This window comes from Amborella trichopoda, chromosome 7 (genome assembly GCF_054954075.1).
Source record: "Amborella trichopoda isolate Santa Cruz 75 chromosome 7, AtrichopodaSantaCruz75HAP2 v2.0, whole genome shotgun sequence".
Lineage (NCBI taxonomy): Eukaryota > Viridiplantae > Streptophyta > Magnoliopsida > Amborellales > Amborellaceae > Amborella > Amborella trichopoda.
The window spans coordinates 227,347-250,911 of NC_142342.1; the positions used below are offsets into that span (position 1 = coordinate 227,347).

General features: G+C 40.3%; 1 protein-coding gene across 34 annotated transcripts in view; it reads left to right on the forward strand.

Annotated features, from left to right (window-relative positions):
• Nucleotides 1-23,565, forward strand: part of LOC18444248 (Zincin-like metalloproteases family protein) — a 49,632-nt gene that overhangs the window by 12,698 nt on the left and 13,369 nt on the right. For 14 of the 34 annotated variants that reach the window (XR_016059294.1, XR_016059293.1, XR_016059286.1 and 11 more), the window contains 11 exons: nt 11,556-11,902; nt 12,006-12,087; nt 12,355-12,407; nt 12,514-12,568; nt 13,016-13,154; nt 13,238-13,292; nt 15,118-15,340; nt 21,126-21,221; nt 22,428-22,547; nt 22,625-22,750; nt 22,912-23,067. Coding sequence is in view for 16 of the 34 variants with exons in the window: in XM_020673612.2 (XP_020529271.1) it covers nt 11,658-11,902; nt 12,006-12,087; nt 12,355-12,407; nt 12,514-12,568; nt 13,016-13,154; nt 13,238-13,292; nt 15,118-15,340; nt 21,126-21,221; nt 22,428-22,547; nt 22,625-22,750; nt 22,912-23,067 (1,350 nt within the window). In the remaining 18 variants the exon portion in view is untranslated. Of the gene's footprint in view, nt 1-10,329; nt 10,395-11,555; nt 11,903-12,005; nt 12,270-12,354; nt 12,408-12,513; nt 12,630-13,015; nt 13,155-13,237; nt 13,293-15,117; nt 15,341-21,125; nt 21,222-22,427; nt 22,548-22,624; nt 22,751-22,911; nt 23,068-23,565 lie in introns of those variants that run through there. The other 20 variants (XR_016059295.1, XR_016059289.1, XR_016059287.1 and 17 more) reach the window with 6 other exon arrangements.

Genomic DNA, 23,565 nt, shown 5'->3' on the forward strand with positions numbered 1-23,565 from the left:
GGTCCGCCATTCTGCTCTATTAAAGGCCACACCCTCAATGAGGGCATAAGTCTCCATATCTTGCCGAACTACTTCCAACTATGTCCTTTTGGGCTTACCCCTGCCCTTTTTAAGTCCTTCCACTTGAACTAACTCGTACTTCCTGACAAGTGTTGTACTTGGTGATGGCACACATGACCAGCCCACCTAAGTCTACTCTCTCTCATCTTATCGCCTATTGGTGCCCCACCTAAATTCTCCCGAATGAATTCATTTCTAATTTTATCCCATTCTTGTTTTGCCACTCATCTATCTCAACATCCTCATCTCTGCTACTCTCATTCTATAGGTATATTGTTTTTTGTCCAGCCAACATTCAGCCCCATAGAGCAAAGTGGGTCTCGCAGCTGTCCTATAGAACTTGCCCTTCAGCTTCATTGGTATGCGGCGAGGAGTTGATAATGAATATGCAATCAAATTTTCCTTAAACGATTGAAAGTAAAGCTCATGAAGAAGATCACACAATTTGGTCGAATGAACACTATCAACTGAGATATAAGGTATTGGGAAAGATTGGAATCTATACAATTTGTTAATGACTAGTATGTGGCAAACCAGTTCTCATATTCGAGATTGGAGACTAGTTTCATTTCCTTTATGCCATCTCAATCTCTTTCTCAATGAGTTTTGGAGGAGGAGATAAGGTTCCATCAAAATATAACATCAACATTGGCCCATGTAGGATTGGAACAATTTGCCTTTTCCAAGTTATGAATAAAAAAAATGAGTTCAATTTAATAGAGACCATATGTGGGAGCATGTTAGGAGTCAAAGGAAGGTTTGTAGACGAGGAAGCCATGTAAGGATGAAAAGAGGAGCAATTAGGGGCAACAAAATAAAAAAAAATTAGGGTTTGAAACTAAAGGAAAAATTCAGATTCAACCTGAAATTTTCAGATTAATTTTAGGGGTCATGAGATCTTCAGAAATTCTGGTTCACAAAATAAGGAAAATTTAGGATTTGAAACTTTCAAACCCTAAATATGAAACTTTCGGAAAAAAAAAGTCATTCCTAATTTAAAATTTTCGGATCGAATTTTTGGGTTTCACAACTGATTTTAGGGCTCACACAAATGTAATTTTAGGGTTTCAGATCTGATTGTAGTGTTCAGGCAGATGTGTTTTAGAATTTTGCGCTCTGATTTGAGAGGGAAGAGGGGAAGATTTTGATTTGATTTTTAGGAGAGAAGTAAGAAGAACATTAATCAATGGAACGGTTGAAAAACTCAAAAAGATGATGCAGAGACGTCGTCGTCGTCCTCCTCCCTCTCCCTCCCCCTCCCCTTTCAACTGGAACCTTATCTATGACCTTTACCCCAAGCCATCCTGGCGTGCTCCCCTTCCCCCTACCAGGCCGCAGCCCCCTCTTCGTGCGTTCGACCCCTCCGTCTCGAAGGAGAAATAGGCCCCTCCACCCACCTCTTTGCAAGAGGTTTCAGCGGCTGCGGCCCCCACCTCTTCCTTCCCTTGTTCCTACTCACAGGTAACCACTTGCCCCTCGTCCCTTGCTTCCATAGTGTCTCCTGTGGCCTCAAAGGGGTCTTCTTCCCCCCCTTTTAAGGCTTCCCCGTTTTGCCCTTTCTTTGTCTCCATCCCCCCTTAAGAATCCTCCCTTCTTCAATCCAAATATCTTGCCTCCCTGGTTGGTATGTTCCAGCCCTCACGAGACGATGCGAGAGGAATAGAAAAATGGTCACAAAACTTTTGGCAGGACCCTAACATCACAGCCAGGTGCCTCTCCGGTGGTGACTTTCTTTTCTCGTTCTCGTCCACAGAACATGCTCGTCAAGCATTACAAAATTCCAACTGTTTAGCCTTCAAAGGGGCTACCCTCTGTCTTCGAGCTTGGACCTCTTTGGAAGGATCCTGTAGAAAGCGCAAAATCTAGCTCACTCTTCACCACTTGCCCCTTCATGTTTGGTCTTCGTCCACTTTTCGGGTAGGGATAAAAGGTTGGGTAGGGGAAGTGAACGGTAGTGCTCCTGCCGATATGGACAAGTTGCGAGGATTGGGGAAAGTAAGGAGCGAGGAGAGAGGAGAGGTAGGTTGGGTCGGGGGGGAAGGGGTCAAGGAAGTGCACTGCAAGGATGCCATAGGGGAGCAGGGAGGTGTCCACTTCCATTGACAAAACTAAGGAGAACCGCACAGAGTGAAAAGCCGCCCTCGGAAAGAAGGTGTAGTGACAGGAAGGAAAAAGAAAGCAGTAGGAGGGCCCAAGGGTTGAGAGAAGTGCCGACTTCTTGGCTATCAGAAAGAGAAGGGGAAGCCAGATGAGAAAGCAAGAGAGGGGGCCAGCCGAGGGGAGGTGGCTGACGGGAAGGGGGACTGGCTGGAAAAGGGGGGGAGGGAGAGGAGACCCCCTGGTAACCAGAAGGGGGAGAGGAGAGAGGAGAGAGTGGTTAGAAAAGGGGTGGGATTCCTCACCCAAGGGAGGGGGGGAGGGGACAGGTGGTGGAGATCCAGATGCAAACAGGTCTTCGTCCTCTGACGGTGCCCAAACTCCTTCCACCACCTCGGTGCTTCCCTCTTCTAGGCGGTCGGCCAGGCTTGCCTCCCCTGCTGTTCCTTCCCCTATCAATGTAGATCCTTTCCTAAAACATTAGAGGTTTGGGATAGAAGTCCATAAGGGACTCTGCTAGGGACCTCTCTGTCAAACTTTGTCTTGCCATCTTAGCCTTAACTGAAACCAAACAGCCGGAGCTTGACCTACGGTTAGTCCTCAGTGTGTGGGGTAGAAGACCCTGCCAATGGGTTACCGTACCTGCAGAAGGGGGCTCTGGTGGAATTTGGGTTCTCTGGAATCCAACTGAGCACCATCTCCATTCCTCTCACATAGATTCTTTCTCGGTCACGGTCCTCCTTAGGTTTCAGACGGGTTCCCCTTCAAATTCTCTACTATTTACGGACCCAACTCTGCCTCTCTCTGTTCTCGCCTCTGGTCTGATCTAGATTTTGTTGCTTCTTTACCCCACACAGCCTGGTTTTTTGGATGGGGATTTCAATATCATCAAGTGGTCATACAAGATGAATCTCAATCCAAACATCTCACAGGGCATGCTCGACTTTTTTAACTTCGTGTCCTGCCAAGAACCCGTAGACATCATTCTCCAAGGGAATAGTTATACTTGGACCAACCACTCTGCTCAACCTTCCCTTGCCAAGCTGGACCGTTTCCTACTCTCTCTAGACTGGGATGCTTCCTTCCCGGGCTCCCATGCTCTCACCCTGCTTAAACCTACCTCGGATCACTGCCCCATCCTGCTGAATACCCAGGCTATTACAAGGGGGACTGAAACCTTTTCGCTTCGAACTGGCCTGGTTAGAAGAGCATTCCCTCTCTGGTCTTATCCCTAGTTGGTGGTGCTCTTTCTCATCTCAGGTTTCCGATAGAGCTGGTTATAAGTTTCAAACCAAACTCCAACTTCTCAAAAAGTCTGTCATTACTTGGAGCAAATCTCTACTTGGAAACTACTCTCAAACTAAAAACTCTCTGCTACAATCCATTCAAGACCTAGATGGGATAGAAGAGTCCAGACCCCTCACAGAAACATAAGCTAACCTTAGAACCCAAACCAAGTTTGACTACCTATCCACCCTCAAGAAAGAAGAAATTTTCTGGTACTAGAGATCCAGAGTCAAATGGTTAAAAACAGGGGACCAGAACACTGCCTTCTTCAACCGCATAGCAAATTGCCGTAGAAGAGACAATTTGATATCCACTATCAAGGTGGATAATCGCTATCTGGTTCAGCCCGATGAGATAGAATCTGCCATCCTTGCTTATTTCAAGTCTCTCTACACTGCCCCTTTGGACTACTGACCAAGAATGACCAATCTAGACTTCTTAACCCTTCCTACTCATTGGTCACAGTGGCTGGAACGACCTTTGTCAGTAGAGGAAATCACCTGTGCCATTGATCAACTAGCCAAAGGCAAAGCTCCGGGGCTGGATGGATTCCTGGTGGCCCCCTTTAAATCCTTCCTGGGTACTTTCTTACCTGACTTCTGCAGCTTCTTTGAAGAATTCTACCATAGGGGAATCTTAAACAAAGCGATAAACGCAACTTTTCTCGCTCTTGTTCCCTAAATTGATGGGGCAGAGGAGTTAAAGGATTTTCGTCCCATTAGCCTGCTAAACTTTTCTTACAAGATTCTGGCTAAGGCTTTGGCATCGAGACTCAAGCATGTCCTCCCACTGACCATCTCCTCGTCCCAATCTGCCTTCATCCAAGATAGGCAGATTTTGGATGGGGTAGTGGTAGCTCATGAGTGCCTCCACACTAGGCACTTACCAAAGAAACCAAGCTTAATTTTCAAAATTGACTGGGAAAAAGCCTATGACCATATCGATTGGTCATTTCTTGATGAAACGATGGCTAGGATGGGTTTTGGACACCTTTGGAGAAAGTGGATGAAAGGATGTATTTCCCACCCCCATTTCTCTATTCTTATAAACGGGAGCACTAAAGGGTTTTTCCCTTCCTCGAGGGGCTTTCGCCAAGGGGACCCTTTTTCCCCCCTTCTCTTCGCTATTGTTGCAGAGGTTTTCAGCAGGTTTATTTCCCGCCTTTACTAGGAAGGTCTTCTTTCAGCCTTCCAAAGTACCTCACAAGGCCCTTCAGTGTCACATCTGCAATACGCAGATGACACCTTAGTCTTCCTTGATGCGTCCCCACTCGAGATCGACAACCTCAGGCTCCTCAAATGTTTTGAGACTGTCACTGGCTTCAAAGTCTGGATTTGACAACACAAGAGATCAGAGGGCCTTATTCCTACTTGGGATTGTGAAAGATGAACTCCCCACCACTTACTTGGGCATTCCTTTGGGTTTAGGGAAGCCCAAAAAAAGACAATGGGTTCAGATTATTGATAGAGTGGATAGGCGTCTGGCTGGCTCAAAAGGAAGGTTCCTCTTCTTGGTAGGCCGCTCGACGCTAGGCAAAGCTACATTGGCCAATGCCCCGGTTTACCTAATGTCCATCTTCCACATGCCAGCCTCGGTTGCTAATAGGTTGGACCAGCTTATGAGAAACTTTCTTTGGTCCGGCAAAGGGGAAAAAACCAGACACCATCTTGTCTCTTGGGACAGTGTCCGACTACCCAAATCCCAAGGTGGCCTAGGTATCAGGGATCTGAGAAAACTAAACCTGGCTTTGCTAGGAAATGGTGGTGGAGATTGGCCACCCAACCTAACTCTCTCTGGGCACAGGTCATTCGCAACAAATGCAGGATCTCGGATCACAAGTGGGTGCCTGACAGGACCTCCCGAAGTAGGGCCTCAGGAGTCTGAAAATCCTTAGATTCCTCGCTTGCCCTTTTAAATCAATCTATTCGCTTCCATCCTAAAGAAGGCACGAGAGTGCGTTTTTGGTCCGACCTTTGGATTGGACATTCCCCTCTGAAGGACCTTTTCCCCTCTCTCTTTCACCTCTCCTCGAACAAAAATCCAACCGTAGCTGAAGAAATGATTCTTTCAGGGGGTCGTAGGTTGTGGAATCCCTCTTTCAGGAGAAACCTAACCGAAGAAGAGACTTCACTCTTCATTTCTCTGTCTGCTGCCTTACACCCTATCTTCTTATCTCCATCAGGGACTGATTCTCTGGTGTGGACTCTCTCTCCATCCGGAAGATTCTCAGTTGCCTCCTCCTACAACAAACTTATCCAACCCCCTACTTACCCCCCGAACCCCACCTCCGTCTTGACCAAAGTCTGGTCAACCATAGCCCCTCCAGAAGTCCAAATGTTCAATTGGATAGCCTGCCACCAACGAGCTCTCACAGTCGATCAACTCCAAAAAAGAGGCCTTCCACTTCTTAACAAATGCGCTATGTGCCTGCAAGAGGAAGAGACGAACCCTCACCTTTTCCTACATTGCAGCCAGACTTTCGAGCTTGGAGCCTAATACTTCAGCTGTTCCATTTTCATTGGGTACTCCTTCGGTTAAGTCTCTCACCTCCTCCTATTCTTACTACCATTGTCCTAAGGCCGGCAGAACTTTGTGGAAGTCAGCTATTGCTGCTACCATATGGGTCATATGGCTAGAAAGGAATGAGAGTGTGTTCCGAGGCCTCAAAGACGAAGTTCCAGTGCTTTTCCATAAGGTTTCTTCCCTAGTAACTTTTTGGGCTTCTATCCACTGGGACTTTGTAGGGATCCCCTCTAACACGTTTCTGAGTTAGCAGGAGAATATCATGCACCTCCAACCTTACAAGAACCAAAGACCTCACAATTGGCAGCTCCCTCCAGAAAACGCCGTCAAACTCAACTTTGATGGGTGTTTGTTGGGGAACCTAGGGCCTTCAGGGGCAGGAGGGGCATTCCGTGATCACAATAGCAATATCCTTCTCACCTACTTGGAAAATGTGGGACAAGGAGATTCCCAGTTCGCTGAAGCTTTGGCTCTTCTCTTGGGCCTCAAAAGGTTCAACCCCTCATGGGGTCAACTTTTGGTGGTGGAAGGAGACGCCCAAAATATCATCTCTTGGGCAGCACGCACCTCCCCTCCTCCTTGGTACCTCTCAAGGATTTTTGACGAAATTCACTACATATGCAGGGATATGAACGTTTTATGAACACATACCTGGCAGACATCGAATAAGCTCGCCGATCTTCTAGCTAAAGACGGAGCACGGGCAAGTGTGGAAGACCCCGACCGGTCCATCTCCTTTTTATGCTCTGGATCACAGAGGGCTCCCAGGACTGTAGTTAGCCTTTCTTTTTTAATTGTACTCGGGCAATCTTATAAGCCCCATTTTTTGCTACACCACAATTTTTTGTTATCTGGCAAGAGACAAGGCCAATCTTTTGTATAGGGTCTCGGGACCTATTTTTTGACCGAGATACCCGTCTCGTGGGTACTCGAGGTCCTCTGTCTCCCCCTTCACTTGTACTCACTCATACAACAATACAAAGTTAACATTATAGAAAAAAAAAAAAAAACATTAATCAATAGAACAGAGAGGTTAATATGAGATAGATAGGCAAGATAAGGGTTTGTAGGAAAGAACGAATTGGATTCAAGTAGGGAAAGAAATAGAATTGGGTTTAGATTTGAGAGGGATTGTTTTGAAAGAAAGAGTTAGGGTTTAGATTTAAGAAGAGAAAAGATCAAGACTCTGGAAAGGAAAGAAATAGAAATAGGGTTTAGATTTGAAAGGGTTTGTGGTGAAAGATAGAGTAAGGCTTTAGATTTGAGAAGAGAAAAGGCCGAATTAGGAAGGGAAAAAAATAGAATTAGGGTTAAATGTCACCTTCCTAGACATTCTCCAGCCTGCAAGTTCTAATACCATGAAAGAAAGAAGATGGAGGTTATGCACAAGTGAAGAAGGAAAGAAGTTAAATCTGTAATGGATCGTCCATGACTAACCATTGTGTTCTTGGACGTTTACACACACACACACGCACATACACAAATATATAGCAATACAAATATGCCTACAACAATATCAAGTATTACATATGAACACCAAATAAATAAAACCAAATGTAAATGTCTTTTTTACAAGTCTATCCCTGCGCATCATATCGTCAATAAGGGTGGCTACTAGATGGTAGGAGTCACGTCGGCCCATCCACTAGACCCTTATCGTCCCCTCCTTTTTTGACAATAGTGGGATTGTACATTCCTTTGCTTTCATATCCATGAGTCCCCACCTTTTTTTGTTAACTGGACATTGCTTTTCCCTAATTTTTGTTACATATTACGATGTAGAGCACCTGGGATGCGTGCTGCTTGATTACGCATTTTGGAAACAGAATGATATACAAGGCTTACATTATACAAGTCAATTATTCTCTCCAGAAAAAGGAGAGAAAATTCTAGAGGTTATTTTTAAATTAAACAAATCAAGGGTTACTATTGCATGATAATTATGGACGAATTGACTTCATGAGGAAAATGATACATGTAATATAGATCATGGCACAAATTGTTAACTGCCCAAAGCATATCATCGGAAACAAAATATGGTCTTTTATAGTCTTTTCCAATCTTTTCTCCTTTTTTTTCCCTTGTTAATGATCATTGTAATTTGTATTAAACAAGAATGGTATTTTACAGTTGTCGTATCGTTTACAATCTATCTTTGATTTGATTAGCTGCAAAATTGTGTGATGTAGCCCAAAATACTACTCTAGAGGATCTAGATAAGAGAGACGACCTTAAAGTTTACAAGATGAACCACAAAAAGGGCAAATTAGTCATTGAGTCTATTCTTTTGTCTTTTATTTATTTCTTGAGTCCTTTTATCCACTTAGGGGCATAAGTAGTAATTTCTAGAGTCTTTTATGTCTTTTTATTTACTTAAAATCTTTTAAAATAAAGGGTCATAATTAGATTCGATGGATTGCTAGGATTAAGTCTTGTTTAGGGTTTTCTTAAATAACGGATGTACTCAAGCATTATGAGGGATGATGTTATGGACTTTTATTCAAAACCCTAGAATAACGAGTGCTTCTTTTATTTCTGATTTTTGAATCTTTCTCTAATTTTGGATCTTCCCCATCTTCTTCTTTGCTAAACCATAGATCCAAGCTACTAGGTATGCGACATTGTGGCAACAAGATTATCCTCCATCGCTCTTGGAAGTAAAGGTTTTGCTTACTTTAGTGTGTGTAGTTTTTCGTTTGATACAAGTACCATCCAATGCTTCAATTGTTGTCAACAAAAACATTGGATGCTTGGTGGTCATCATCATCTTCATCATGTTAGCCTTTTCCCAATTAATTGGAGTCGGCTACATGAATCCGGGTTCTCCATTCTACTGTATTAAATGCCATATCCTCAGTGAGGCTATAAGTCCCCATATCTTTTCGGATTACTTCCAACCACGTTCTTTTGGGCCTACCCCTTGTCCTTTTTAGTCCTTCCACGTGAACTAATTCGCACCTCCTAACAGGTGCTGTACTTGGTCGGCGTCACACATGTCCTGCCCACTGAAGTCCACTTTCTCTCATTTTATCACCTATTGGTGCTACGCCTATCGATTAGATTCATTTCGTATTCTATCCCTTCTTGTCTTGCTCCTCATCCATCTCAACATCCTCATCTCCGCTACACTCATTCTGTGGGTATATTATTTTTTCCGCCCAACATTCCGTCCCATAGAGCAAAGCTGGTTTCACCGTTGTTCTATGGAACTTGTCCTTCAGCCTCATTGGTATGCGTTGATCACATAAAATTCAAGTTACACATCTCCACTACGCCTACTCAGCTCTAATTTTGTGTGCAACATTTTTCTCGATCCTCCATTTTCCTGGATTATTGACCCAAGTTATCGAAAGTGCGGTCTTTTTTGTACTTTCTGACCGTCAATCTTACCTACTTCTTCGTTTCTACTCTTATTATTACTAATCTTGCACTTCATATACTCTGTCGTAGTCCGACTAATTTTAAAACCTTTGGATTCTAGAGAATCCCTCCAAAGTTCTAACTTTGTGTTGACACCGTTTCAGATCTCATCAACCAAAACTGTCATCTGCGAACAACTTGCACCACGGTACCTCATCTTGTAGGTGCCTAGTTAAATCGTCCATAACTAAGACAAAGAGGTATGAGCTCAATATTGATCCTTGATGTAGACATATTGTCCCTAAAAACTCACTCGTCTCTCCACTAGTTGTTAGTACACTAGTTAGCACTCTATCATACATATCTCTCACCAAGTCGATGTAGTGTCTAGAGATGCCTTTCTTTTCTAACACCCATCGGATCAAATTTTGAGGTACTCTATCATAAACTTTCTTTAGATCAATAAAGACCATGTGGAGGTCTTTTCTCTTGGCCCTAAACTTCTCAATCAGTTGCCTAAGTAGGAAAATAGCCTCAGTTGTTGACCTTCCTGGCATAAAACCAAATTGATTTTCAGATACACTCGTTTCAGGCCTTAGTCGTTGCTCAATGACTCTCTTCTAGAGCTTCATATTATGGCTCATAAGCTTGATCCCTCGATAGTTTGCACAATCTGTATGTCTCATTTGTTCTTGTAGATAGGTACCACAATACTTTTTCTCCATTCCTATGACATTTTATTTGTTCTCAACACCTTTTGAACAACTTCGTCAGCCACTCAATATCAATTTCACCCATGCACTTCCAAACCTCTATCGGGATTCATGATGGGTTTTGGCAAAAATTTTCGTTGGCTACCTACCTAACACAACCATGCCCCTTTACCCAGGCATGGGATGGGTTAAGGGAAAGTTTAAGGTCATCACCTTTCTTAGACTCTGGATGCTTGGTGGTACATTTACCAAATTACATGATATGGTAATCCAAACACTTTTGGTGTAGGCTATGATCGATTGGAGATGCAATGGTGCGCACGATGGATATCAAGGGCTTGTTTTTCCCTGAAGGTAGTTCCGTCACCAAGAAGCAAATCACGACTACTTCCCTTTCATTTTTTATTTATTTTAAAAGAAGTTATAGGGACTTTGGGCAGAAAATTTTGTGGAAAGGAGAAGTCAAGATGACCTAAATGAGTGGAAACTTCACGAGTCGAATGCCCCAATTATGGTCAAGTGAACCTTTTTATTTTATTAAGTTTCTTCTTAAATATTCTTAGACTGAATCCGGATTTGGAACTAGTGTAATTATGTGGAGATTTGTATTAAATATACTAAATTCCTCAGGATGTATGTGTGTCGGTCATCACCAAGTGATAATGACCATCAATTTTGTTTGATTTAATAACTTCTGATATTTCTCATTCTGCTCACAAGCTAGGCATCTCTTCTTACATAATAGAGTTCTCATGAATAAGGTTATTAGCATGCACAAGTTCCATAATAGAGTCCTAATGAATAAGGTTACTAGCATGCATAGGATAAAGATATGTTCCGAACTTTTGGACTTCTTTAAAAAAGGATGTATATGCGTCGATCATCACCAAGTGATAATGACCATCTATTTTGTTTGATTTAAGAACATATGATATTTCTCATTCTGCTCACGAGCTAGGCATCTCTTTTTACATAATAGAGTCCTCATGAATAAGGTTTCTTAGCATGCATAAGTTACATCATAGAGTCCTAGTGATTAAGGTTTCCTAGCACACATAGGATAAAGATAAATTCCCATCTTTAATTTGGACTCCTTTGATTTTTATTTTCAAGTTAAGTTGGGATCGTGATGTTTTCTTAATCTTTCAGATCTCTTATTATGAATTTTTATCGTTTAAAAACAACGTAGGCTAATTTAAGATAAGAAATTTGGAAAATACTTTATCTTTACACGATAGCTTCCATGCTAAATAAAGTTTTGTTGATATAGAGGATTAAGATAATCCTTTTCTTGATTTTGTTAAAAAAAAAATTTCAAGTAAAAAGTAAGGAATATAGCACTTAATTTTTTGAATAAGTTTTTAATTTATGAACCTTTTGTTGATTTTTATAATAAGTAGATATAGAAACTTTAATTGATATGTGCAGTGTACAGGTTGTGGATTACTAATATTTATATATTTACTATAAATGCTATTGCCCATACTGAAATTAATCATGTCGTTGTATAACAAGGAAGTAAACATGGTAGCTTTTGCTTATCAAGTTAAGTGCAAATAAAGAGGGGAGGATAATCAACAGTAAACTCCTCCAACTCGCTGTCCTATTTTCATTTGGATGATGCTGAAGATGATCATGAGGGACAGAATACTCGTGATGTTGAGAAAGAGGTATAATGGGTGCCGCAGCAACAGCATCACCACCACGACTCTGCCGCAGGAAACCTCCTCTTCTACCTCTATGAGCAGCAGCAGTTGCACAAGAAGGATTGATTATGAAGAAGCGAGCAATGGCCTGTATGGACTCCCAATTCTTAACACTCCCAAAGGCTTTCAACACTTCGTCGACCAAGCTATTCATAGGTGCTCACTGCTTTTCCTCGTGCTTTGTTTCTCTCTTGTTAATTAAACCACTGCCAAATAGTTATAATTATGTTGTTGCATGTGTATGCTGCTGTTTTATTAGATCTGGAGAGCTCATTGCTTACATCTCCAAGCTCCCTCCATCCTCTGAAACCATCCGTGCCATGGACGAGATTTCCGACACTGTAATAAAAGCATCTTCACTTGTTCATCATTATCACCGTAGCTTACAAGTTACAACATTACTTATTGTGCACTTTTCATTGTTTGGGATTGGGATTCAAGCAACTTCCTTATGCTTTTTATCTCTCAACATTCTGATTGGGACTGGGGGAGATTCGATCTACTTCCTTCTAGGATGCATCAGGCATGCATGCTTATATGTTGCGCACTTTTTTGATTGGATTACATGAAGAGAGCTTCAGGTTTTGAAATCACTTTCATGTTGGCAGGTGTGCTCTGTAGTAGACTCCGCCGAGCTTTGTAGAAACACTCACCCAGACAGGTCAGTATTACCAGTTACACTGCCGCAGATCTGATTTCTTGTGTTGCTTCGTTCTGCTGATGCAGTCATCCCTCACCATCTTTATCTTTCTTGAAAATCTATGTAGGGAGTACGTGGAAGAGGCCAACAAAGCCTCAATGAAGATATATGAATATCTCCATGTATGTGCTTAATTTTTCAACTCCAATGGAATGGTCCGATTGATCACAATTTCTTGCCCATGTGTGTCCTCTATCTCAACATAAATGGGATTTTTGTAAATTCCTATTTATTATCTTTTGAAGTTCAGAATGGATAAATGCTGGACTCTTTTCTTCCTCAATTGCTACGCCCAAGCCGTCCCACATAAGTGAATTACAGAAAAAAAGAAAATTAACTATGAATTACAATGCCTTTGATTCAACTTCTTGCATATGCCTCTCACTGCCTTAGTGCATAATAATCTTCGGGCTTTATGCTTCAAATTGTGTCATTGCACATTGAGTTTTGCCTGAAGGTGTAAATTGGGAACCCATCTAAAGACAGAATAATATTTTGTAACTAGATCTTTTAGTAGTAATGTTTTCCATCGACCACATTTTCTGATTTTGTTGTTGAAGCTTTTATAGTTCTTAAATACAAATCATACTCTGTACAAGGCGGTGGTGAGAGCCGAACAAGAAGGTGTTTTAGCAAGTGCAGAAGCTCAAAGGGCAGCACACTCTCTTCGCATTGATTTTGAGAAAGGCGGTATCCATCTATGCCCTGGTAATGGAGCTACCTTCACCGCACTTCATTATGGAAATATTGCATTTGATAATCTTTTTGTTTATGACACCTCTTTTTCTCAGGGAAGTTGGACCGAGTAAATCAACTAAACCTTGAAATTACACTGCTAGGAAGGGAGTAAGTTATTTCATATTGAAAGCATTTTGTTTCATGATTTTTTAAAGTGGACTGTGTCTCTCAACGAAAAAGTGGTTGTCATCTTTTGTTATTTGAGAAACTGTGTTATGTAACAGTATAATATGGACTATTTCGGTGGAAGATGATCGTATGGATTATTGAACTTTCCCATATTTTTATTCACTGATCTTACCCATTGTCTTAGATGCTCTTTAATAGTAAATGAGCCATGTCAAGTTGCATTTCTCCTTATGATTGTTATGCACAGGCACATACTGGGTATTGAAAAGCGGTAGGTGGTGTTTACCTGGGCACGTGGCTTAACCTTTTTTCTTTCTTTTTTTTTTTTGGACGGGGGGTGGGTGGGTGGGTTATGCAGAAGCCTCCCATGTATTCATTTTCTTATTCTTAAATTTAGTATCATGAGAGAACTGTCAAAAAAAAAGTAGTTTATGGGTGTGTGGCATACTTGTCTGTAATGAGTGCAATGTAGCTTGTATAAACATTGAAACATCAACACCGTCCATAGAAATCGGATATCTGCATTGAAACTTAATATGGTTATAGAGTTAATATGCTTGAGAATGGGGCGGGCTGGGCTCGTGGTTGTAATACCACTTGAGCCCCAGTTAAAGGTCGCGACCGCATTCTCACTAACACTTTCAAAAAATTGTCTCTTTCCAAAACGGGTAGGGGCCTGTAATCCCCATTGATATATCCAAAAAGAAAAAGAGTTAATATGCTTACAGCCCGAAGTGCGGGACCGCCTCACAAAGGTCAAGATTGAATTCAATAACATGGTATATATAAAATTAGAAACGCAAAAGTGATTCTGAAAACTCTCAAAAGGCCATAAGGGCCACTCAAAACATGGAAGAGAGGAGTTAATATAAGACACATGCTCTTCTCTGTTATCCTTAGCCTCCTCATTACAAGCATCATCCATCATCATCATCCGATCCTTATCCCAACTATTTGGGGTTGGCTGAAATAGATGTGGCAAAAGTTATACACTTGCTGCTAACCTAATACAGCCCTCCTCTCCAACGTATTAGGATCTTCTTTTGTTCCCTTTGAATGAGCCTCCTTGTCCTCATCCTCCGCTATTATCCCTCTTCTTTGCAAAACAGAACCTATAACCTAGAATAGTGTCGGATGTTGTTTCTGCGATCCCTCTCCAGAGAATACCTAATCCTCTCTAGCATCGAACACGCACCCACTAAGTCATCGACATCCTTCAAAGCAGTGGGTTTGATTTCATGGTGCTCTTGAAAGCTCCTTCAACTTTTGAATATACTGAATATTGACTAGATCATTTAGTTTCTCATGCTTGAGAATGTTTCTCCTTTTTGTGTGAGCTGAAAGGTGAGACACTCTAAAATCTCATGAATGATATTATTTGTTTGATCCAAATTTTACCGCATTCTACTGACAAGTCAGTTTTATTCATGTTAGAAAGTCAAGGTATCCATACTAGAAACCCACTCTTTTCACTATTGCAACTTTTATCTTTAATCATTATCTAGAATGTTGTAGTCATTCGCAGTTGAATATTTTGATTTGTGCCGTGAGAAATTATGATATATTTCTTGCAGTGCTGAATATGATTATTTGTCAAGACGGTTATGTCATGGCATCTGGACTAGAATGACAATATCCAACTTATCATCTCTCATGAACCAAATTGGCTTATATATTGGTCTTCTCTCTTTTTATTTTTTCTACTCTTTATCGTTTTCTTCTTAGTCTGAAGCCAGTACTTTTACTGGATTTTGTGCCCACAAAAAACCTATTTCATGACTATTTCATATTTTGATTGTATCAGGTTTAGTGAGAATGTTATCATTGATCCAGGCAAAGTGGATATATTTCCAAATACACGTATTCCAAAACGCATTCAAAGTCTTCTTCAACCAATCTATCGTAATAGAGCAGGTGGTTTGAGGGAGTCCAAGGAGGCAAGAGATGCGATGCAGGAGTCAGGATTTCGGATAGTCACTGACCCAGCTATACTATCTTCCATTCTGAAATGGACACCAGACGCAGAGGTAACTTCATGTTGCATTTCTAATATATGCTTTAGGTTCTGTTTAAAAGCACCCTAATATTATAAGATTTCATGATAATATAGAATCTTCTGTAATTCTAACTATATGAGTTTACATGCCTTGTTTGACAGGGTCAAATCATAACTTCTAATATTCAGATTGCTCCCAAATATCTGAATCTCCAAATATTTAACTTGTAGTTGAATTTTGTGAGATTTAATTTCTGCGTCAAAATTTTTTGCATCTCTCTTCCTCTCATCCACTCAGCTCCCTCTTTTGTTTTCAATTTTTCTCTCTCTGTCTCTCTCTGTCTCTGTCTCATGGTGGATCACCAAAGAAAGCTATGGTGAATCAGAAGAGAAAGCAACCCAGATGTGAAAAATTTTCAAGACCTCTCTTTATAAACTTTAAGGTTTCACTCTTATGCTTATCTGCTCTTCTTCTACCTATGTTGAAGCTTGAACTCTAAGCTTTAAAGTGGTAGGAAAATAAAGTGATCCAGTTGTCAAGCTTTTTCAAGACCAACATTATAATGTATTGGATGATTTCAAGCTTTAGCACGACCATTTTAAAGACCATTTAAATTCCCAATAGAATACTGTAAGCTTTGACATGGCCTATTTTGGTCATGTGTGTGCTGAAAACATTATCCCTTTTGACATTTCTTTCATAGATTAAATGTGGTGACCTATGAGATAGGAGTATTGGTTCGGTAAATATATTAGGGCAGACGTGCATCAGAACAAGGTTGGAGAGATAGCGGTAGGGTATTTGAAGGGGCATTAAAGCCAAGGGAAAAGACGTATGGTGCTTATAAGGTAGCAACGGAGGTGGTACAGAGACAAGTCCCCACTCTTTGAATTTGGCGAAATTAGTGGGTTCGTGCGCCTCTAGTCTGGTTTGAGCTTCAATCCAAAGACTGAACTGGTGAGGAAAGAGGGGATGATATTTGGTTTTGGTTGGGTTTTGAGGCTTCTAGGCTCCAATAAACAATCCTGAGGCTGAGATTTTCTCACACTTGATCGATGACTCTGTAATTTTGAGAGATAATTATACTTAAACGCAATCAAGGATTTGGTCTCCTCCTTCAATGAAGAAAGGAGAAGCCAAAACCAAAGATTGAGGTGAAAAACTCAGTTGGGTTTTGGTTGAAGACTCAGATATGCTAGAGACGAAAGACCATTGGTTTTCTTTCAAATATATGTAGGCAGTCAAACATGAACAAAAAAGATAATCTTAACATATGGAAAACCTAGCATATCCTTTATTCAAATTTTAGAAAATCTGAATTTAAAAATTCATTTTTGTCAAACATACCCTTAATTTTGAAATCATCTCTTTGTCATTTCTAATTCATGACATAGTAGGTATGATGACTTAATATTGGATTTCCAGCCTACAAAAACATACCAAGAGCATTATTAAAGAAGGAATTTATATGTGGTATGTTGGCATTGAATGGATGTTCTATTTTCCTTTTTCTCTTTTCCTGTGAAATGTTTCTTTAAAGATATCACTTGCATTCAAAGGTGTGGTTAGTGAGATGGCCAAATTGAAACTTCCATTAAAATAAAGAACATCCAAACTCACATCCAAATTGACTACCTTGTTAGCCAGCTGAATGGACATTGTGCTCTATCCTGGATTTATAACAGTACAGTTCTGATGAATCGTGTATTAAGCACCAGGGGCAGATGTCTAACCTACCAATGGGAAGAAAAATATTCTTCTTGACTACCATGCAAGGTCCAATCCTGTGCCTCAAAAAGATACTAAACCACCCAACCCGACTCCTTAGATCTGCATCAATACTACCCAGCCCTAGTCTCTAATGGTTGATTCTATCATTGCAACTAGACTTGGAAATACCTTCAAGCTTCAGCTTTAGAGAATCTCCTCAATTGTCTCGCCTCAGGTCTATAGGCTTCAACAAACATTTGTCGTCCTTCTCTAGATCACTTGATTCCCTTAGAAAAACCCAATTGTTAGAACCCTCTTAATCATGTCGATCCTATTCTTATGGGAAAATATCAATAAAATGATCAAAACCACATCAAAAAACCTTTGAAGTTAATTCAGCCCTATGATGAATACTTCACAAAAGGATGAGTGTTTTACAAGAAAGGCAATGATGAGGTAGGGGGTCTCTTGTATTTGGTTACCTGGTAGTTCCCTCCCTGACAGTTGGACTAGAGATGAAGTGGCAGAATGGTGATATACTCCACTAGCTGATAACGACCACCACACTACTTGAACAACCTTTCAATTACCCCATTCAATATCTGATGCTACCCAAAATTCTGCTCTTGAGTATCTAGATAAGAGAGACAAGCTTAAAGTTTGTAAGAGACCTCTTGTAGAATCATTTCCAAGCATCAATATTTGGTTGATTGCTAGAGCCACCCATCGGTAACCGAAGGTTCATAGGAGGCTTGACCACAAAATGTGAGCAACCTCACTTTGCAGGAGGAGTGATTGATTGGTTCTTCATTTGGTTCACACATTACACATCGGTTGGGTTGTTGATGGCCTCTCTTTTTCAATTGGTTAGTTGTCAAAGTTTTGTCTGAATGTAAAGTCCATGCCTTTTGTCTGAAAGTAAAATCCAGCCAAAGGCATGGACTTTATGTGGGACTGGGAAGTTCTGCACCTTATTGTAAGTGGGATTGGTTAGCCTGACTAAATTGTAGAAAGAGGCGACCGAGAATCACCTGGCTGCCATCGGGCGACGCAAGTTTATCCAGACATGACTTTAGGAAGAAGCCTTGTAACAAGCTCATGAGGTGCAATAGTTCTTGACATCCCTCATCAGTGAGAGCCCTGTGGAAAGGTGATGATCAAATGATATTGCTTCCCTTGCACTCTGCAACTTCCGGCATCGATATCTCTTGCTTTCTTGCAATTGCAAGGAGGGCAGGCCACCAAACCCCATGGGTTGATCCCCCACCCACAGTTCCTTTCCGGGACTGTATCTGGCGGCTACACCCCACCTTGAATCTAGTTTTCGTCAAGAAAGCTTGCCTACTTTGGGGAATACTCTTCCATGCACTAGATTCTCTATGGTGGGGACACCTAAGGAACCAACACCCTTCTTCTACTCCATATTTTACCGGGATAATCTCTTTCTCGCTGATAATCTTCCATGGCATACCTCCACCACCATGCACCAAATAATGCTACATTATATCATTTCCACCTCCTTATTCCTAAACGTCTTTGACTTCTTGGTAGGCATATCTTATCCCAGGCTATAAGATGGTATTTGCTTCACTATTGCAACCCCACCAGATAAATGTTTCATAAGGTTTTCTAGTTTTGTCACCACCATCCGGGCATTTGAAACAAGGCATTTGGAAGATGGGGGTATTAGCCAGGGTTGCTTTGATTAGTGTCATCTTCGCCCCTAAGGAAAGGAGCTTTTCAGATGGCCAGTTTCTTATTAAATTTTAAAACAATATGTCCCAGAGATGCTTCTTGGATTTACCAATACATAAGGGGAGGCCTGAATATTTTGAAGGCATGCTTTCCACCCACACCCAAAATGTTTTTCTAATGATTGGAGTTCTTGTTCCTCCATCCTTACTCCAATCATACCAGTGGAAAGCTCGAAGCATCTTAGGAAGAGCCAAAGATTATCTCAAGGAAAGCATTGCAGCAGATAACAGTATCATCTGCACATAAGAGGTTGTTACCCTTTGGACCCCTGTTAGGAGTGTAAAAGCCTTGTAAATGTCCGGATTCATATAGTCTGTAGATCGGTTTGGAGAAGGCATCCCTAATCAAAGTGAAAAATAAGGGCAACAAGGGATCCCCTTGGCCCAGGAGGCAGTGAAATAGCCTTCGAGCAAGTCGTTAATCAAAAGCCGGCGTCCCTTGAACAACCTTGTATCCAAATTCTCCACGTTGGGCCAAAACCCATCTTAATCTGAATTTTGTCCAAAAGAGATGAATTTTTTTCTAAAAATGGAGAAATCACCTCATTCTTGGTTCACAGCCAGGAAGGAAGGATGGCTTTTCCATCATTTAACTCAGGAAACTTAGTTCATGGAAAATGATGCAATTGCGTTTGCTTGTTTTTTCTCCAAACCTGAATAAGATCTTTCAATAGAAAAATGGATGTTTTAGATTTGGACCTAGAACCAGGGAAGGCATCTCCATGAAGTGCTCGAGAGACTTAAGTCATTGAAAATGCTAAAGAGAAATTTACGTATGGATAGGGCAAAAGATGCAATATTACCACAAAGTCTATATTTTGGGCCATATTACATTGAGGTCCTCCTTTGGATTTTCTTGTTCCTATTTACCCCCCAATTTGAAAGTCTAACTTTGTTACCACCCAAAATACAGAAAAACTGATGCTACTGCTTGAGACTTGTGTTTGGGTAGTTGGAAGTCTAACTTTTGAACCGCATGAAACACAAAAAACGTGATGTGTTTGGAGAAGGTCCAGCTTTTGATAATTATATTGATATTTTTCTTTATTCTTACTCATAAAAATGCCTCACAATTATACAATTTACTACTTAATACAAAAAGTTAACCTTTGCTAAAAAACGAAAAAGCCTCACAATTATTGTTCTACCTATTAAGTCTCAGTATTTAACCCCTTCCAATGTATTCATGAATTAGGCAGGGAATGTTACCAAGCATTAACACCTTTTGTAAAAGCCTGAGAATGGGTGAAGGTTCAATATCGATAACCAACCACGAATCCACCTAAAGGAACAGCTAGCAGGGTGTCAATGAGGTCTTCTCTGCGTGTTCATGGATTGACCTAATAGGGACATGCAATCATTATTATTGTTATTTCTTTGGAAAAGTTAGGGACGAATTTCTTTCCATGAGTTGATTCATATTTGACTTATCTTTTATTCTTTATGACCTGTTGAAAAGAAATCTTGGAGGAATAATCCCTTTCCAAGTTGGGCACACTATTTGTTTGATTTCATCCTAAAAGTTGTGTTGAAAGTGTCTTTTAGTTTTATCTTCGAGACCGACTTCAATTTGTTCTCTTTTTTCTAAGAACCATGAAATGTTAGTAATACCTCATCATGAAAGGCATGGAAAATGTGAATAGAAAATAAAAATTGCAAAGAATTCCAATTCTTCCCCCAGATAGTGCAAGTACTCTTCACCATGCCTCCCTTATCAAATTTAGTGGATGAATAAACTGATAAACATTATTCTGGGACATATGCTTACTCTTTATTAAGGAGCAAGCGCTGTTAACAAAATAAGTGCTTCTAGCCTTGTGTGCTCCTTTTTACCTGTTGTATGGGCACATTCGTTGGGAGTGAAGTCCACTTTGTGGCATGTTGTGTATTTATGCATAAATGCTTGAAGTTTGTAATGCTTATGTATGAATTGTAGCCTTATCTTCTTTCCATAATACTTTGCTAATATGCTTATGCTTTTTGCAGAATATTTCATATTTTGTGTTGTAAGTTCTCCTAAATTGATTGACGATTTCATTTGTGTTCCATTTTCTTAGTTTTTAAATAGGTAAACTATGGTGAAGATAAATGAAATACACAATTGATTGCCAGAAAACCCATTCACCCAAGTTATCATCTTATTAAAATATCATCAACAACTAGGCTGTGAATATCTTGTTTGAATTTTACCTAAGCTTCATTGAGTGATGTTTCATTGAGTGATGTTTTATGTATTGATTGAATGCTTTGTATATTCCTACCATCCCCTCGAAATTGATGTTACATTGATCAATTACTTCTATCACATGAATCTTTAGCCTTTTATGTTAATTTTACTTTTCTTCCTATAGGTCCGGAAGCAAGCATACATTGTTGGGAATTCTGTTCCAAAAGCAAATCTTGGTGTCCTTGATAAGCTCATAGCAGCTCGTCACGAACTCGCAGAGGTTCCTTTTTCTGATTTTATTTTTTTTGAGAAATTATTCCAGATTTTATTTTTTGTGTATGATTTTCATAACCATGCGGATTTTATTTTAATAGGCTTGGGAGTTGGGACCGGCATGACCGGCTTGGAACCAGTCATGGCGGAGTTAATCTACTTGTCTAATATCTACCCCAAAATGATATTTTTCTGCTCCAAGCTGAAAGTGATATTAATATCATTGTTAACTTTACTTGGAAAGTTGTGACGCATGGTTTTCTCGCAAAAGTATATTGTGTTCTACCTTTTATATAGTACAATTGAAATTGAAGATCTTCCATTGGGTAGTTGTAGTTTTCTTTGATAATGCTGGATGTACCAGGTTCCAATTTTGCTGTCACATCATCACTGGTGTGGGTCAATCGAGGCTAAAGGCAGAAATATATCAAATATTTTCCTGTAGTTGTGAACTTGAAGATTGCACTTATTCATTGTTCAAGTCTCTGTCAGTGCATTAGGACCCCACATTTTCTTTCCTCCCTCGTAATTATTGGCCTGGTCTGGAAATGAGAAGGAAGAGGTGTTCATTGGGATAGGGCCCCCACCCTTCTACAATGGTGTATCAAGAACCCTTATGTCATTGAGTCCCTCTCTTCCTTCCCTTCCCAATCCTGAGCTTTTCTCTGTTCTTGACTTTTGCCTCTCTCTCCCGCCACCATGCAGTCTGTCTGTATGCTCCTTTGGAGCAATTTGATTTTAATTGGATGCCTTTTAATTTTTAATTTACCAAAACAAGAAAAGTCACTGTTAGTATATCAGTGACTATGCCATCTAGTACTAATACTATAAATTTGTGTCTCAAGATGACTCCATTCACGGATTGTAAGCTTTTGACATACATCCTAATTATGTTTATCTTTTAGTTGTCAACTGGAGATTGCGTTATCTCATTGCTGGAAATTTGAATAAGAGCTTGTTTATCTTTGGCATGTTCATTCAAGAAAAGCAAGGGTATTGACACTCAGTGCCACTGTGAATAAATAGTTCTCAGCAGGACTTTCATTTTTTTGTCTTTTCTGAATGTTCTTTTAACTGATGAATGCATGACTGTCTTAAGGAACTCAAAGCTTGGCAAATGAAAACAATGAAAATCAAGGTTTATTATTTTTTACTGTAAATGCTGGGAGGTATACGTCCAATGTTTCTTTCACTAACATAAATTTTGTTTCAGATATTAGGATACAAATCTTATGCTGAATTTGCTACTTTTCCAAACATGGCATCATCATCTGAAGTTGTGATGTCTTTCTTGCATGAGTTGAGTGAGATTGTCAAGTGTAGAGCTGATGAGGTATTTTATTTCAATCTCCGGTGGAAGGTTGGCTGCTGTACAATAAACATTCCTTAACTTGTCCTTATTTTCTATAGGAGCTTCATAAGATCCGAGAATTTAAGCGGAAAATATGTGGTGGAAGTAGTGATGGCGTGGAACCTTGGGATGAAGCGTACCTCACAGGAATGATGAAATCTTCTACTTATGACTTAGACTCATCAGTAAGTTGACATTATGCATATTTTTGGCATAATCTCTGGCTACACACTTCAATTGCCTATATGGTACAACAATTCAAATGAAAAAGAAGATTGCGTTTGACCTAGAGGATGATCCATTGGCAATGTTTGTCATCTTATTAATGTACAACTGTTGATTTCAGGTTATAGCATCATATTTTTCCCTGCCATATTGCCTTCATGGTCTGCAAGTGATGGTAAATTCATTGTTTGGTGCAACACTTAAGAGCATCCCTCTTGCACGTGGTGAATCATGGCATCCGAGCGTAATCAAAATGTCACTTCAACATCCGCAGGAGGTGCTGAATTGTTCATGACCATCTGCTGAAACCTCTATTTTATGATTATGAGCATATTTGATTTAAAATAATTGTTGACTCAATGGTTTTCTCCTGCAAGTTTTTGAGTTTTATTGATCTTCACTGTTCAATTAAAGTTTTCACCTTATGCACTTGATTGTTTTATTTAGACCATACCTTTTCATGGATATTTTTAGGCATTCTGTCAGCATGTGCAGCAGTGTTTAAAAACACTGCAAAGTTGACTTGGGATTGGCTCGAGTGGACTTGCCTTGGGCCCCTAAGTGAGTCTCATTGAAATACCCTGGGTCTAGCCCAAGACTGACCTTTTAAGCCCCTACATAGATATTTGTCCATAGATTCGGCAGGGTTGACTTGCTAGACTTGGGCTCAGGACCCTAGTGAGTCCTGATTCAAGGCTGGGTTTAGATTATCTCTGCTATTCTTTATTTGCTACTGTCCATGTTTCATATCTACTCGATCATACACTAAGCCACT